This window comes from Leptidea sinapis, chromosome 13 (genome assembly GCF_905404315.1).
Source record: "Leptidea sinapis chromosome 13, ilLepSina1.1, whole genome shotgun sequence".
Taxonomy (NCBI): Eukaryota; Metazoa; Arthropoda; class Insecta; order Lepidoptera; family Pieridae; genus Leptidea; species Leptidea sinapis.
This window is the reverse complement of record NC_066277.1, coordinates 3,173,178-3,187,000: the sequence shown is the minus strand read 5'-3', so window position 1 is coordinate 3,187,000 and position 13,823 is coordinate 3,173,178. Positions and strand designations below refer to the sequence as shown.

At 36.3% G+C, this 13,823-nt stretch overlaps 1 protein-coding gene across 1 annotated transcript; it reads left to right on the top strand.

The window, feature by feature from the left end:
* The first annotated feature begins 1,083 nt into the window (after positions 1-1,083).
* LOC126967782 (collagenase-like) lies at positions 1,084-12,954 on the top strand. Its single transcript, XM_050812475.1, has 8 exons — positions 1,084-1,185; positions 2,403-2,463; positions 4,318-4,477; positions 4,876-5,045; positions 6,335-6,439; positions 9,839-9,990; positions 11,923-12,031; positions 12,704-12,954. The coding sequence occupies exons 1-8, from the start codon at positions 1,141-1,143 to the stop codon at positions 12,853-12,855; spliced, it is 954 nt and encodes a 317-aa protein (XP_050668432.1). The 5' UTR covers positions 1,084-1,140; the 3' UTR covers positions 12,856-12,954.
* The last annotated feature ends 869 nt before the right edge of the window (positions 12,955-13,823 follow it).

Here is a 13,823-nt window from a genome sequence, read left to right as displayed (position 1 = left end):
AAAGAGCGCAAAAAAAAGAATGCTGGGAGAGTTTCTTGCGCCGCTTCTTCTGTCTTAGAGCGCCATTTGTTTCCGAAGCGGTAGTAGTATCTAGTAGTATAAGAAATGACATCAAAAAGAATTCTAAAGGAATCAATTTTGAGAAAATAAATGCCTTTTATGCCTTTATAATTTGTTTACGTCAGAGCCATTTTTTAATAAAACATTTTTTTTTTATAAATAATGAATGAATGGCACCGACTTAAAACCGATCAAAAGGTAGCACATATAAATAATAGAATTTTATTAATATTAAAGGTAAAGGTGTATTAAATTAATTAATTTTTAGTTATTTGATCATTTTCAGTTTTTGAAGTCGGTTTTTATAAACGGATTTTTTTTTATATATATGTGTGGTGTACTTACTATAAAATTTATGAGCAATTTATTCTAAATATCTTACATAATTTGTACGTCTTAATAGACTTTGACAGCTATGAGCACGTCGAAAAATAGCGGCGAACGATTAGCCTCTATTTATTTTTATGTTATGGAAAAGGAGGACAAACGAGCGTACGGTTGACCTGATTTTAAGTGATCACCGCCGCCCACAATCACTTCCAACACCAGAGGAATCACAGGAGCGTTGCCGGCTTTTAAGGAAGGTGTAGGCGGTTTTACGAAGGTACCCATGTCGTATCGTTCGGAAACACCGCACAAGGAAGCTCATTCCGCAGCTTTGTAGTACGTGGAAGAAAGCTCCTTGAAAACCGCACTGTGGAGGACCGCCGCACATCCAGGGCTGATATCCTAATTTATGAGTTGTCATGAGAACGTGGAATTCGGCGGCAGGATTCATCTATCTATTCATCAACGCACGCACACTAACATATCGCGAGTGTAAGACGTAGTTTGTCATGCACACTAAAATAATAAACCTAGCATTTTGTAATGCGTTGACTTGCAAATTATCTAAGCTAAATATTTCCTCATACTGATTGTACTAAATATTTTGCCAGTATTATCTGAGTTAGTAATTCTTATACAAGATTACGATATTTAATTAAGCAGCTAATACCGCTGTGATATCAGATTATTGATAGCATTATAAGAATTATATTATGTTAAGTTGTTTGTATTAGTGCGAATTATCTAGTCAAAATGAGAGTTATTGTGTTTGGTTCTCTGTTTTTCTTGATTGCGCAGGTGATTATATTTTTTTAATTAATTACTGAAATGAATTTTTATTTACAGGAAACATTGGATGTTAACGTAATATTATTGATAATCCAATATGTTTCGTCAATTGAAATGCAAAATATGTTACAAAATTGTCTAAACACTACTGTTATACTGAAACTTGTCGGATTTCACAATGCTATCATTAATATTTATAAAATTTAAATTTAAAGATATTATAATAAGAGACGTAAATAACCTAATAATTCATTTAGTACCTATGTCTAATGTTAACAAATTCAGTGTCATAAAAGTATATTAATTCTATACTATTCATTTTGTATTGAAAAATTCATTTAAACTATAGAAGCACTTATTTGTTAACCACTGATGCAGTCTTCTTTTAAAAACTTTGAAAGGTAAATCTTTCAATTCATTGGGCAATTTATTATATATTTTCACAGACATGCTGTTACAATTTCTACTAAAAGATGCAGTTCTACAGAAGGGCATTATGAGTTTATTTGGATACCTTGTGTTTAAAACCTTCTGGTTTTTTTTTGTATATTACTGAAGTAGGTACCTACGTTAAGACCTCGAGATTTTCCCTCAAGGCTCTAAAACAAGGGTTTAAGATTTCGTTTCTATTAATAAATCTTTTTTTAAGTTTTTATGTAGATACTTAAATAGTTATGTAGGTTTGCAATGAAACGCTGTTGGCGTTCTGTTAGCTCATTTCATCAAATTTTTAAAAGTTATTTTCCTTTTCCTCCTCCTCGCGTCATTTTCCTCATTACTGAGGGTCGTGACTCCTCCGCTGCATCAGTTTCTCCCGTACAATTTATCTCCATATGCTGCGATCCTTGTGGAAGTTGATGTCCGGAGAAGATCGTATTTGGCCCAACCAGCTCGTGGGACTAAGTCCTCTGGGACGTTTGCCATCTACCTTGCCTGTCACCATCAGCTGTTCAAGATGTGACCCTCTTTACGAGCAATATGTCCGACGAATTCCAGCACCCCACGAAGGCATATTAAGTGTGTGTTAGTGGATAATCTAGTTTTGACATTAAGCTCTCTCAAAATAGACAGGTTGGTGCGAAAAGCGGTTCAAGGAATCTGTACCATTTTTCTCCAGCTCCACATTTCAAAGGCGTCTGTTCGGTCTCTTTCAGCCTTTTTCAGTGTATTCACTACATAACTGAATATGAATTTGCCGTTTATCAACCCTTTTATTTATATTACAGACTCAAGCGGTCATTGAAGAGTATGATGAGACAGCATTCATTGAGACAATTAGAAGTAAAGGTAAGTTGGTAGATACCTTGTTACTATTTGGACGTAACTGTTTACAGTATCTATGACTGTATGTGTTCTAAAAATTAAATAAAAAAAATCTGAATAGAAAAGGCGCTGCTTGGTACCTTGCTGGCATTGTCTTCAAAGAAGCATCCAATTGGTAGATGTACAGTATTTGTACTAATTTATTCAAACAAAACAAATTTTATGACTATATTTACAATACTAAGATTACATAAAATCAAAACTATCATTACGGGGTAGCTTACCAAGAATACTGGCAGCATTTCCACGTTGGAGCTGAATATAAATAGGCCGAAGATAGTAGGTACTTTGTACATTCTCCGCGCCTCTGGGCCCCACGGACATAGTGTTTCGACACCAAACGGCACAAAGATGTATGACTCACTGAAATAGTATAGTATGCAATATTTTATTTTATTTTATCTGGGAAACTTACAGCCATTTTTACAAAATTTTACAAAACAAATTGATTAATAAATGCTAATTACAAGCTTCCACGTATGTTTTTAAATTGCTTAAGCTCAGACTAATATATAACACAATCAATAATGTAATACAAAATAGGTTAAATAAATAATTTCATTGTACACCGTACCGGAAGACGCAGTGTTGGTTGGGCACCCCACAAGATGGACCGACGATTTGGTTAGGATCGCCGGAACACGTTGAATGAGGGCAAGCGCAGGACCGATCGTCGTGGAAATCTTTGGGGGAGGCCTTTGTCCAGCAGTGGACGTCTTCCGGCTGATGTAAATTATCGAAGTCTCCCGTACCCATCATAGTGTAACAACACAACACCGGCCTTCATACATATGTATGGACTCTCAGCTTTCTTATTTGTATTTCGAAGAGTATTTAAAAGTTTGACCTTAGATTTCAGATTTATAACATTTAACTGTACAAAAGTTCAATCGCCGTTGGTTGAGGTGTGGTGTGTATGTACAAATTTACTAGGGGGGAGTGGGAGGCTCCTTTGTACAGAATACCAGCTAGATTATGGGTACACAACGGCACCTATTTCTGCCGTGTAAACATTATTATATTTCGGTCAGAAGGGCGCCGTAGCTAGTGAAATTACTGGGCAAACAAGATGAGCGAAATTGTTGCGCCACTCAGAATAATTGCATTTTTAAAGAACCCTAAGGGGCTGCATTGTAATGGGCAGGGCGTATCAATTACTAACATTTATGAAAATTTAATAAACGTTCACAAAAATTATCACCTTTTTGCTCTTAATAGTGATTATCATTATTATAACACTAGAAATAAGGGATTGCTTGTAACTAATTCTAGTAGGCTTTTTGAGATACATAATAGCTTTAAGGGTAAATGTTAAGTCCCGACCACTGTTCAGGCATTATCTATAAATAAATTTAATGTTTTTCTTAAAATGGCTCTGTCGTAAATCCTACTATACCACATCCACAGCTGAATATCTAAGTGATCCCACAGCCTGGGACTAGATTATGATCATTTTATAACGATGGAAATGACTGTACAATATTGTATATTTTTGTTGAAAAGAGCGCAATAAAAGAATGCTGGGAGAGTTCCTTGCGCCGCTTCTTATCTCTCAGGGCGCCATTTATTTCCGAAGCGGTAGTAGTATCTAGTATATTAGAAATGACATCAAAAAAAATTCTAAAGGAATCTATTTTGAGAAAATAAATGCCTTTTTATGCCTAGGTTCTAACTTAAGTGCTTCTTTTTTATGTTATAATTACATCAAGACTTCGTAAGCACATTCTTACCTACACGAGGACTACAAGTAAAGAGGTCAAAGCAGAACCTGCAAGTAAAGGTAAAGGGTATACTTTAAAAAAGTGGTATATTTTCTAGCACCACAGGGTCGTATTGTAGCCGGCTGGGAGGCAACGGAAGGGCAAATTCCGTACCAAGCCAGCTTACGTACTGTGAACGTGGCTGGTGCTGTCAATGTATGTGGGGGCACCCTCATTCATCATAACTGGATCCTAACTGCAGGGCATTGTCTTGCTGGGTAAGTTTGTAAGGATATCTTTGACAAAATACATTTTATTTCGGAGCTTACCAGTGGAAGGCTCCTTTGCCAGCTAGATTATGGGTGGGGTACCCAAACAACGGCGCCTATTTCTGCCGTGAAGCAGTAATGTTCACTGCATTATTGTGTTTCGGTCTGAAGGGCGCCGTAGCTAGTGAAATTACTGGGCAAATGAGAAGATGTTAATCTTATGTCACAAAGTGACGAGCGCAATTGTAGTGTCGCACAGAATTTTTGGAGTTTTTCAAGAATCTTGAGCAGCAGCCCACCGTTGAAGAATTTTTGATTATGAATAGCATAAAAATATTTAAAAAAATTATAATGTTCTTGCCATCTTAGAAGAGTTGAGTTCTCATTTATTTTTCTATTATTTTCAGCCAAATAACGATAGTGGTCCGCTTAGGTTTAGTAAATATCCATCAACCTGAGGTTATTGTTGAAACAACTAGAAGATATTTTCATCCGCTTTTCGATTCCGAAGAACTTCGACGGACTCAACCGAACGATATAGCTCTTCTTGGGTTGGATCAACATATTACTTATGGACGTAAGTGCGAATTTTATTGAAGTCTATCATAGCGTATTCGAATAATATAAATACTAAAAATACATCGAATCAGAAATGAGGAGATCCGTAGGAGAACCAAAGTAACCGACATAGCCCAGATGATTGCGAAACTGAAGTGGCAGGGCACATAGTACATACAACGGCCGTTCCCAATATTCAGTCTATCTCTTACTTGAGATAAAAATCGTAACCATCGTTGACTTTTCTGTCCCAATAAACTTATCGACGGTAACTCACCTTATCTGTGCACGTTGTCTGTCAATGGGACGACGTATAGCTTACCAGCGATATAAAGTTAGTATGGAAATTGCAATTCATGCGTACCAATATAAGGCGATAAGAATGACTTATCGGGTATATTGGAACAGCTTCAGATTATTGACACTATAATATTCTAGGAATATCATTAAAATAAAGCATAGATAATCCTTTCAATAGTAGTAGCGACAACAAAGAGGATGTAAATACTACGTAATAAGAGGCGCGATAAAAATTGAAATTTAGATTAGTATGAAACGTGCAGTCATTTGACATAAGTTTGAAATAGTAATTACAATAAGGCGACGAAGTATAATCCGGCTAAGTTTGAAAGCGAACAGTTGCTTATAACGCAGTGCATTTCAGCTGTCTCCATTTTTTACAAGATTATAGCCGTCATCTGTTAATGTATACTGCACGTTTTATATAATCGCTTTTTTCTAGATTTTCGTTAGGCTGGAGATATATAAGATTTCATAGAATTGTTAAAATTCGAGCAAGCTTGTCGTTCAAATATCGTTGACGCACGGCTCCGACTCAGTTATGGTTCTAAGGGGCCCATCCCTTAGATTAAGGATTGATCTCCGCTGCGCTCCAACTAGATACCACACTACTTAAAAACAATAGATTTTTTTACGGCAACTAAGATGCTTGTGTACGTGGCATCTTGACACTCAATGGCATCTTTCAAATTTTGTAACATCCTACGCTTCGTGTTATTTTACATTGAAATTAATAAAAAACGAAATACCGATGATATCTGATTTCATTGTCTTTCTTATTTCTTGTGGCATTATTTGTACAAAGTTTTACAGGCATTTTAGTTTCAATTACATATTAGCAAAGTTTAACAGAACATAGTAGTTGCCGCTCTTTGCGACTACGCGGGCGGTATCTAGTTGGAGCGCAGCGGAGACCAATCCTTAATCTAAGGGCCCATCCTTTTGTACTGTGTGTGCCATTTAAACATTTTTGGCTTTAAATTAATCTTTCGACGATTTTGTTTGAAGCCAACATCCAGCCTTGTCGTATTCAGAGCAGTCAGCAGAAGACTTGGGGTGCAGGGCTCAGGCTGATGGTCAGTGGTTTTGGATGGGTCGATGACTGGTGGAATGGTAAGATGTTTCAATTGATCGTTTATATAATATTTATTTACAAGATATTTATTTATTTATTTAAAGATAGTTGGGTTTAAAGCATTTGTTCATGTTCGCATATTCAACTTGACATGCTAAAAAAGATGACCACAGTTCACTCACACAGAAAATAAAATCAAATTGTTCTGACCCAAATATCTTTGGCAATATTTTAAATAGTAAACAAATTTCAAAATTCAACCTTTTTCGAAAAGAAGAACAGAAAGTTAATGACGGTGACGTGAAAGGTGCTGCATCTATACTTTTTTCAAATGATATTCTGGCACCCGACTCAAATGAAACTCTTTTGGCTTTACAAAGTAAACACCCATCACCAGATGCTAATTGTGTTATTCCCGAACCAATTTTTTTTTTCGATAATCATCTACGGGCTAATGATGGTGATGTACTAAAAGCAATAATGTCCTTTAAGACTGGTTCTGCCCGCGGCCCCGACTCCCCAGCATCTTAGAAATCTGGTATGTCCTTCCACGGGGGATGCGGGTAGAGCTTGCTTGGGGACATTGTTCTCTTAGTAAATCTCATGCTTTCTGGAAAATTTTATAGCGAAATTACCGAAATTATATATAGTGCGAATATATGTGCTCTTAAGAAAAAAGATGGTGGTATTCCTCCTATACCCGTGGGCTGCACATTTCGACGCCTTGTTTCTAAAATTTGTTGTAAACATATTTCTCCTTTACTGTCAACTAAATTAATTCCAACTCAGTTGGGTTTCGGCTGCAAAAGTGGTTGCGAAGCTGCAGTCCACGCTGCGCGAACTTTTTTGGAGAGCAAAAATGCTTGACTCTGTTGATAGGGGAGCTCTGCTGAGAGAAGTTAAAAATTCAATTCCTTCAATCTATCATTATATTTGGCAATGTTATAGTAAACCATCCAAATTATTATTCAAAAATCATAATATTTGGTCTTCCGTTGGCTGTCAGCAAGGCGACCCTCTTGGCCCAGCAATATTTAGCCTTGCCATTCATTCCGCCATAAAAAAACTAAAATCAAAATTTAATGTTTGGTACTTGGATGATGGTACTTTGGGTGGTGAAGTTTGTTTTAGATGATTTGAAAGTTGTAATAGAAAGATTTAGCTCAATCGGCCTTGAGTTAAATTTTTCGAAATGCGAGCTTTTTTTCGGGGAAAATTTCCAAATTTCAGACCGGGTTGATACTACCAATAAATTTAATGTTCTGGCCCCCAATATTACAGTTTTGGATAAGAAATCACATCACCTTCTTGGAGCTCCATTATTTCCTGTTTCAATTCCAACGATCTTAAACGATCACATTAAGAAATTTAATAACGTTTCGGACAGATGATTGAAAATTAATTCTCATATGGCCTTAACTATTATTCGGTCTTGTTTATTTGTTCCAAAATTTACGTACCTCTTAAGGTCTAGCCCGTTATGGAAATTTCCAAATTTACTTGATGTGATTGATATTTCACTTAAAAATATTTTAGACACCGTTTTGAATTGCGCGTTTACAGATCGTGCATGGTCTCAAGCCTCTTTATCAATACGGTTTGGGTACTCGCAAAGTTTCGGGCGTGGCCTTACCAGCATTTCTATCTTCAGTTCATGGTGCGCAGCCTTTGGTTACTAGAATTGTAAATCATGTACCAGGTAACTCGGAGATTGTGTATTTGAACGAAGCTAACAATGCTTGGCTAAATATTGCAAACATCCAAAATTTTCACGACGATTTAAAGTGTCAAAAAGCATGGGACGCACTTCTTTGTAAGTCAGCCTTTGATGATCTTTTGATCTCATCTACTGACATAACAGAGCGTGCTCGTATTTTGGCCGTGACACAAAATGAGTCGGGCTTTTGGTTACAAGGCTTGCCTTCTGCGCCGATTGGAACGCTACTTGACAATATGACATTGTCAATATACGTATCACTCCGGCTAGGTATAAAACTGAATGAACCACATCAATGTAGATGTGGCGTTCAGGTCTTGGACGTCACGGGTTATCCTGCCTAAAATTAGCAGGCCGTATCAGTCGTCACGCCAGCATTAATGAAGTCATCCGCAGGGCATTTGCCGCTCTTAATATACCAGCTGTTTTAGAGCCAAATGGTATTACCCGCCGCGATGGCAAGCGTCCTGATGGAATGACGCTGGTGGCTTGGGCACGGGGATGGGCGCTTGTGTGGGACGCTACTTGCGTCGACACTCTGGCTTCTTCTCATGTTCAAGTTACGTCAGTTGGTGCTGGGGCTGCTGCTTCGACTGCCGAAGACAGCAAGCGTCGCAAATATGTTGGTCTCAGTGAGTCATACATATTTGTGCCGTTTGGTGTCGAGACACTTGGCCCGTGGAGCGCAGAGGCGCGGAGAATGTTCAAAATACTATCTTCGCGCCTCAATAAGGCTACTGGAAACCCAAGCGCTGGCAGCTATTCTGGTCAACGGATCAGCCTTGCTATCCAACGCGGTAATGTTGCCAGTATTCTTGGTACGCTTCCACGTAATGATAGTTTTAATTTAATGTAGTCGTAGTATTGTAAATATAGTTATACGATTTGTTTTGTTTGACTAATAAATACTTAATTTACAATCATAACATATTATACAACTAAGTCCTCCGCCGCGTCTGTCTGATCGCGATAAACTCAAAAACTACTGCACCGATTTTCATGCTGTTGTTCACCAAAGGATAGCGTGATTCTCGGTGAAGGTTTTACTATAGGTATAATTTATTAAATTTTTGTATACATTGGCTAAAATAAAACGATATTTGTTGGGGGTGTCGGAAAAAAACCGTCTGGGACCTTTCAACGAAAACGCTGCCTTAACCCTTTGAGATATAACAAAATAATACAGAATTTTTTATGAGATTTCATATTTTAAAGACCGTTTTCAATTATGCTTTACTTTATTTTTCGTTACTTTTAAGTGCATTATGCCCATGTTTGAATGAACATAATTGAACAATTTGATTATTTAATTAGATATTGAAATCACTTTTTAAGAAAGGATTGGTTACGGAAAAACTTTACGTTTACGTATACTTAATCTTTTAATTTCAAAGAGAAATTTATTATTTAAAATGTCTTCAGTATAAACACATATACTCGTACAATAGTAATCGAAAGACTCTTCCAATTTGGCTGTGGGCAAACAATATATAGTACAAGCTTTGGGCCTTATTGCTATTAGTAAAGTTTTAAATGTTGTAAAAATTCTTTCTTAATTTATGAGCCTTATTAAGCTTATATGAGATCCCAAATCAAAGTAGGTATCTATTTTAGAACATTGATGAAAAGTAATGTAACATGTTCGCAAATAACATACAATTTGCGATGATAAATTGGGGAAGATTACTTTACAATAAACCAAATTATCTTGATATTTCAGGTGGTGAACAATCTGACGTCCTACGTTTTGTTTACGTTCGTGGTATTCGATACGAGCAATGTCGTCAACATTTTCCGAGGTCTACTTCCCTCCAACGAGACACGACACTGTGCGCACAATTCTATAATGACACATCACAAGGATCGTGCAATGTATGTATAAAGTATAAACGCTAACAAGACGTAATAACGGCCTTACAAATAATCTTGGTATAAAGTTGTAAATTAGAATAAACCAAGAATATGCAAAACGTTTACAGACGTTTTGCTTATGATTGGTTTATTCGGACGCAGGGGTGGGACAGACGCCTTAAAGTGACGTTTTCAGAAGACTGTAGTGCCATCTGTTAGTTGGCCCGAAAATGAAAGCTTTGTAAGTTGTCACTCGCTTTGAAACCTTTCAACTTTCCTTTAGTTGTGTCACTGCCCACTGTCATAAAATGGCGGCTACTTCTAGCGTTTGCGCATGTATGTAGCTCTCGTGTTCCATTTTACATATTTATACTACTAAATCTATCCTCTATGTTCTATGTTGTGACAAAATTAAATAACTAACTCTACGCGCAATTTCAACATTTATTAAAACAAAAATTGCAATACCTACATTAAAAAGTAGACTTAGTTATTTAATTGCGTCACAACATTAAAAATGAATTTTATAATTTCAAGCTTATATATAGTTATTTTCGGGGCCAATCACCAGATGCCGCTAGTTTTCAAATAGACAGCTCATAATGCGTAGAGAGGGCTCTCTTTTCCCTATATATTATTATACTCTTTGTTCGGACGTATGACGTTTGCCGCGTTTATTTGCAAGGATGCTTGACATTCGGAAAACTACAGTTTTTTCATGACCATTGATGCGAATCAATGGTCATGAAAACGTCAGAATTATCATTTTTTTATTTAGTGGTACGGGCCGCAAGTCTACGGATACTGTAGCTGCCAATCATATTTTTAAAAACTATTTTATCAATGATTAGGGTAAAAACCTCCAGGGTTGAAATGGGCTGGGTGCACGTGATACGATTTACTTAGATTTTTTAAGAATATTGTGGATCACGTTATAGTAAATTGATAAATTAGATAATACAATCACTATGATGTCATTACGTTATTTATAATATTAAATGGTTATGATTTGATTTATCAAACTGAACTAGGGCGTATTCGGTCTGATATGAATACGATATTTGGTGAGTATTGCATGATATGTAGGATTATATGGATGTATTAGGATTATTTTATTGTTGTTTGCTGAGTTCTCGTAACAGGTTTCATCATGCTCGCTTAAATGTCACTGCTTGTGGTGGCGACATGGGATGGGTCGTCCCCTTCCCTAAAATATGGTTGAGGGAGGCGATGGCTGGCTCATGCGTCACGGGCGCTGCTTGTGGTGGCGGGGTGATCCTGTTGCCGGGGACTCGGTTTCAGATTCTTAAAAGTTATTGTGTATATAATCAATGTATATGTATGGATATATACATGTTTATTTATTTATAATCGCTTATAAAATGCTTACAGAATACCTTTATTGATTTATGGTGTATGTGGATGATGCAGCTACTGTACTCAATAACTTTTGTATTAATTTACAATTATTTTTTGACTTACTCGTGTAAGACATTGACTATTTGACGTTTGAGTGTTTTGTTGCATCATTTTACATTTCACATATTATATTGTAATTGAAATGATCTATAAATCTTGATATAAAAGAGTGGCAATGAGTTTCTTGCTACTTCTTCTCATTAGCTCAACCCTTTACGAAGCAGCGGTAGATTCTATAAGAAAATTTATTTTTTTTTGACATTCATAAGTGTCATTTTCGTGACCTACTTGAATAAACTGATTTTGATTGATTTGATTGATATATGATTTATCCCAAAACATTTTTAAAAACAGCATAGGTAATAATTTCAGTAAGGTTTAAAGTTTTTTTAAAGACCCACTCTCAACAGGCTCAACTATTACCACAGAGTAGGCATGGATACTTACGTATTTTGTTTCGATTGCTAAGGGCTTAGAGCGTCGTGACTTTTATGGGTAGCATTTTGAGTTACAAATTATTTACACTTATTTCAGGGTGACAGCGGCGGACCTCTGGTATACGAGGATATTGACCGCAAACCCACATTGTTCGGTGTCGTTAGTTTCGGTCATTTTATGGGTTGCAGGTCTTTCGAACCAGAAGGTAAGGTCATTACACCACAATATTTATTTCTCTTCTTTTTATGGAAGAGGAGGAAAAATGAGCATACGGGTTACCTGATTCACCACCGCCGCTTACACTCCCCCCAAACAAGAGGCATCACAGGAGCGTTGCTGACCCTATAGGTACCGACTACCGACATAATATATTAATCTTATCCAAAACTGGCGCTTTCTAACATTTAAAAATTCACGCATTTCTGATTTCCGAACAGGTACACCAGGGTTTATCACAAATATTTCTATACGTTTATTAGTAAAGTCTAAGCTCTAGACCGATATTATTTTAAATACTCTGTGTTCGTTAGATTTGCAAGCCATAGACTTAGGTCAAGCCTATTTGCCATAAAACACTTTTATTATGAAATAATGCATAAAGGCTGCCCGCATGCCAATGAATTATACGAACAATTTATGGAATCAAAAGCGGCGTTATGTACTTTGGTGTATCTTTTATTTGGAATTTTGATGTCCTACAGACTTAGAGTAGGTAAATATTAGCCCGCACATTGATAATGGGACAGTCCGCAGGTAGAAATAGGCAAACACTTCAAAAACATGACAATGGACGGCAGTCACTGTTCCAAATATTTTAGGTTATGTTATGATATTATTATAATGTTGTTTTAAATATAATATGAATTATATTTTCCAGCTTATGTTCGCCCAGGATACTACCATGATTGGCTCACTGAAGTGACTGGGATCAATTTTGATTGGAATTATGCTGATTATATACCGTTCTTGCGGAATTTCTCAAATTTGGAAGGATCGGAATTTATTAACAGTTCATCAGGATTCAATTAAATTGGCAAACATATTATGCTTTGGTAACATTCATAGAATATAAATATCTACTTACGGATGTACTGGTGCAATATTATAATTATATGATTAAACAAGAAATGTAGTTGTTTTATTTGGTGTAATCTATTATCATGTATCTTAAGCATTCATTAAATTGATTTTTCTTGCAGTTTTACCTGTCTTACTCGTTAACCGTACCTTGACAATCGTTCAAGGATCTGGTCCACATGCTCTTTTTCTTCCATAGCTTTCTTTCGCCAAATTCGTTATATTATGTGGACCCAGCATAAGGTGAAATATATTATCCTTGTGATTGTATAGGGTGTGGATGTTTTCATACCAAGCTCTACAGTATCTACCATTTGGTTGTTTACTTACAATGCAAAGAAATTTAAAAAGAATAGACCAACAATAACTTGGCGGCTAAGGTTTCGCCTTGAACTGCGTAGTGATCAAGTGACCTATACTAACAAAATGGCGTTTGAATTTTTATGTGCGTTCTTTTGGAATTAAAACACAGGATGTGCCGAATAGTTCTGTTTTGTGGTGTAAAAATAGAACAATACTTCAAACCACGCTTTGGTTTCTACAACATTTCCTATCACACTTAGTTTACAAGCGGTTTACGGTAAATACAAATTTTAAAACGTATGTTATTGTGTATAATGCTACCAAGTTATAATAGTTGCTGTTTCTTGGCATATAAAACAACACAATCGTCATAGAACTTAGTCGTATAATAGTTCTATCATAATGTGTCTGGCGGATAGCGATGTGCGGGGCCAAAATATATGATAGGTATCTGATATGGACTTATGGCGTGTTTCAGAACGCTTTTATGGGGACTGCTAACGCGTTAAAGGCTAATCTGAACCATTTAAAAACTAAAATTTTCTAGCGGGCACTGAAAATATTTAGATTTTATATGTTATTGTATATATTAAGTCACATCCATTATTTTGATGTAT

Bases quoted from the DNA above. Each gene is read 5' to 3' on its own strand.
- LOC126967782 (XM_050812475.1), top strand. From the start codon at position 1,141: ATGAGAGTTATTGTGTTTGGTTCTCTGTTTTTCTTGATTGCGCAG. The intron at 6,440-9,838 runs GTAAGATGTTTC...TTGATATTTCAG, and splicing joins GGTCGATGACTGGTGGAATG to GTGGTGAACAATCTGACGTC. The intron at 9,991-11,922 runs GTATGTATAAAG...CACTTATTTCAG, and splicing joins CATCACAAGGATCGTGCAAT to GGTGACAGCGGCGGACCTCT.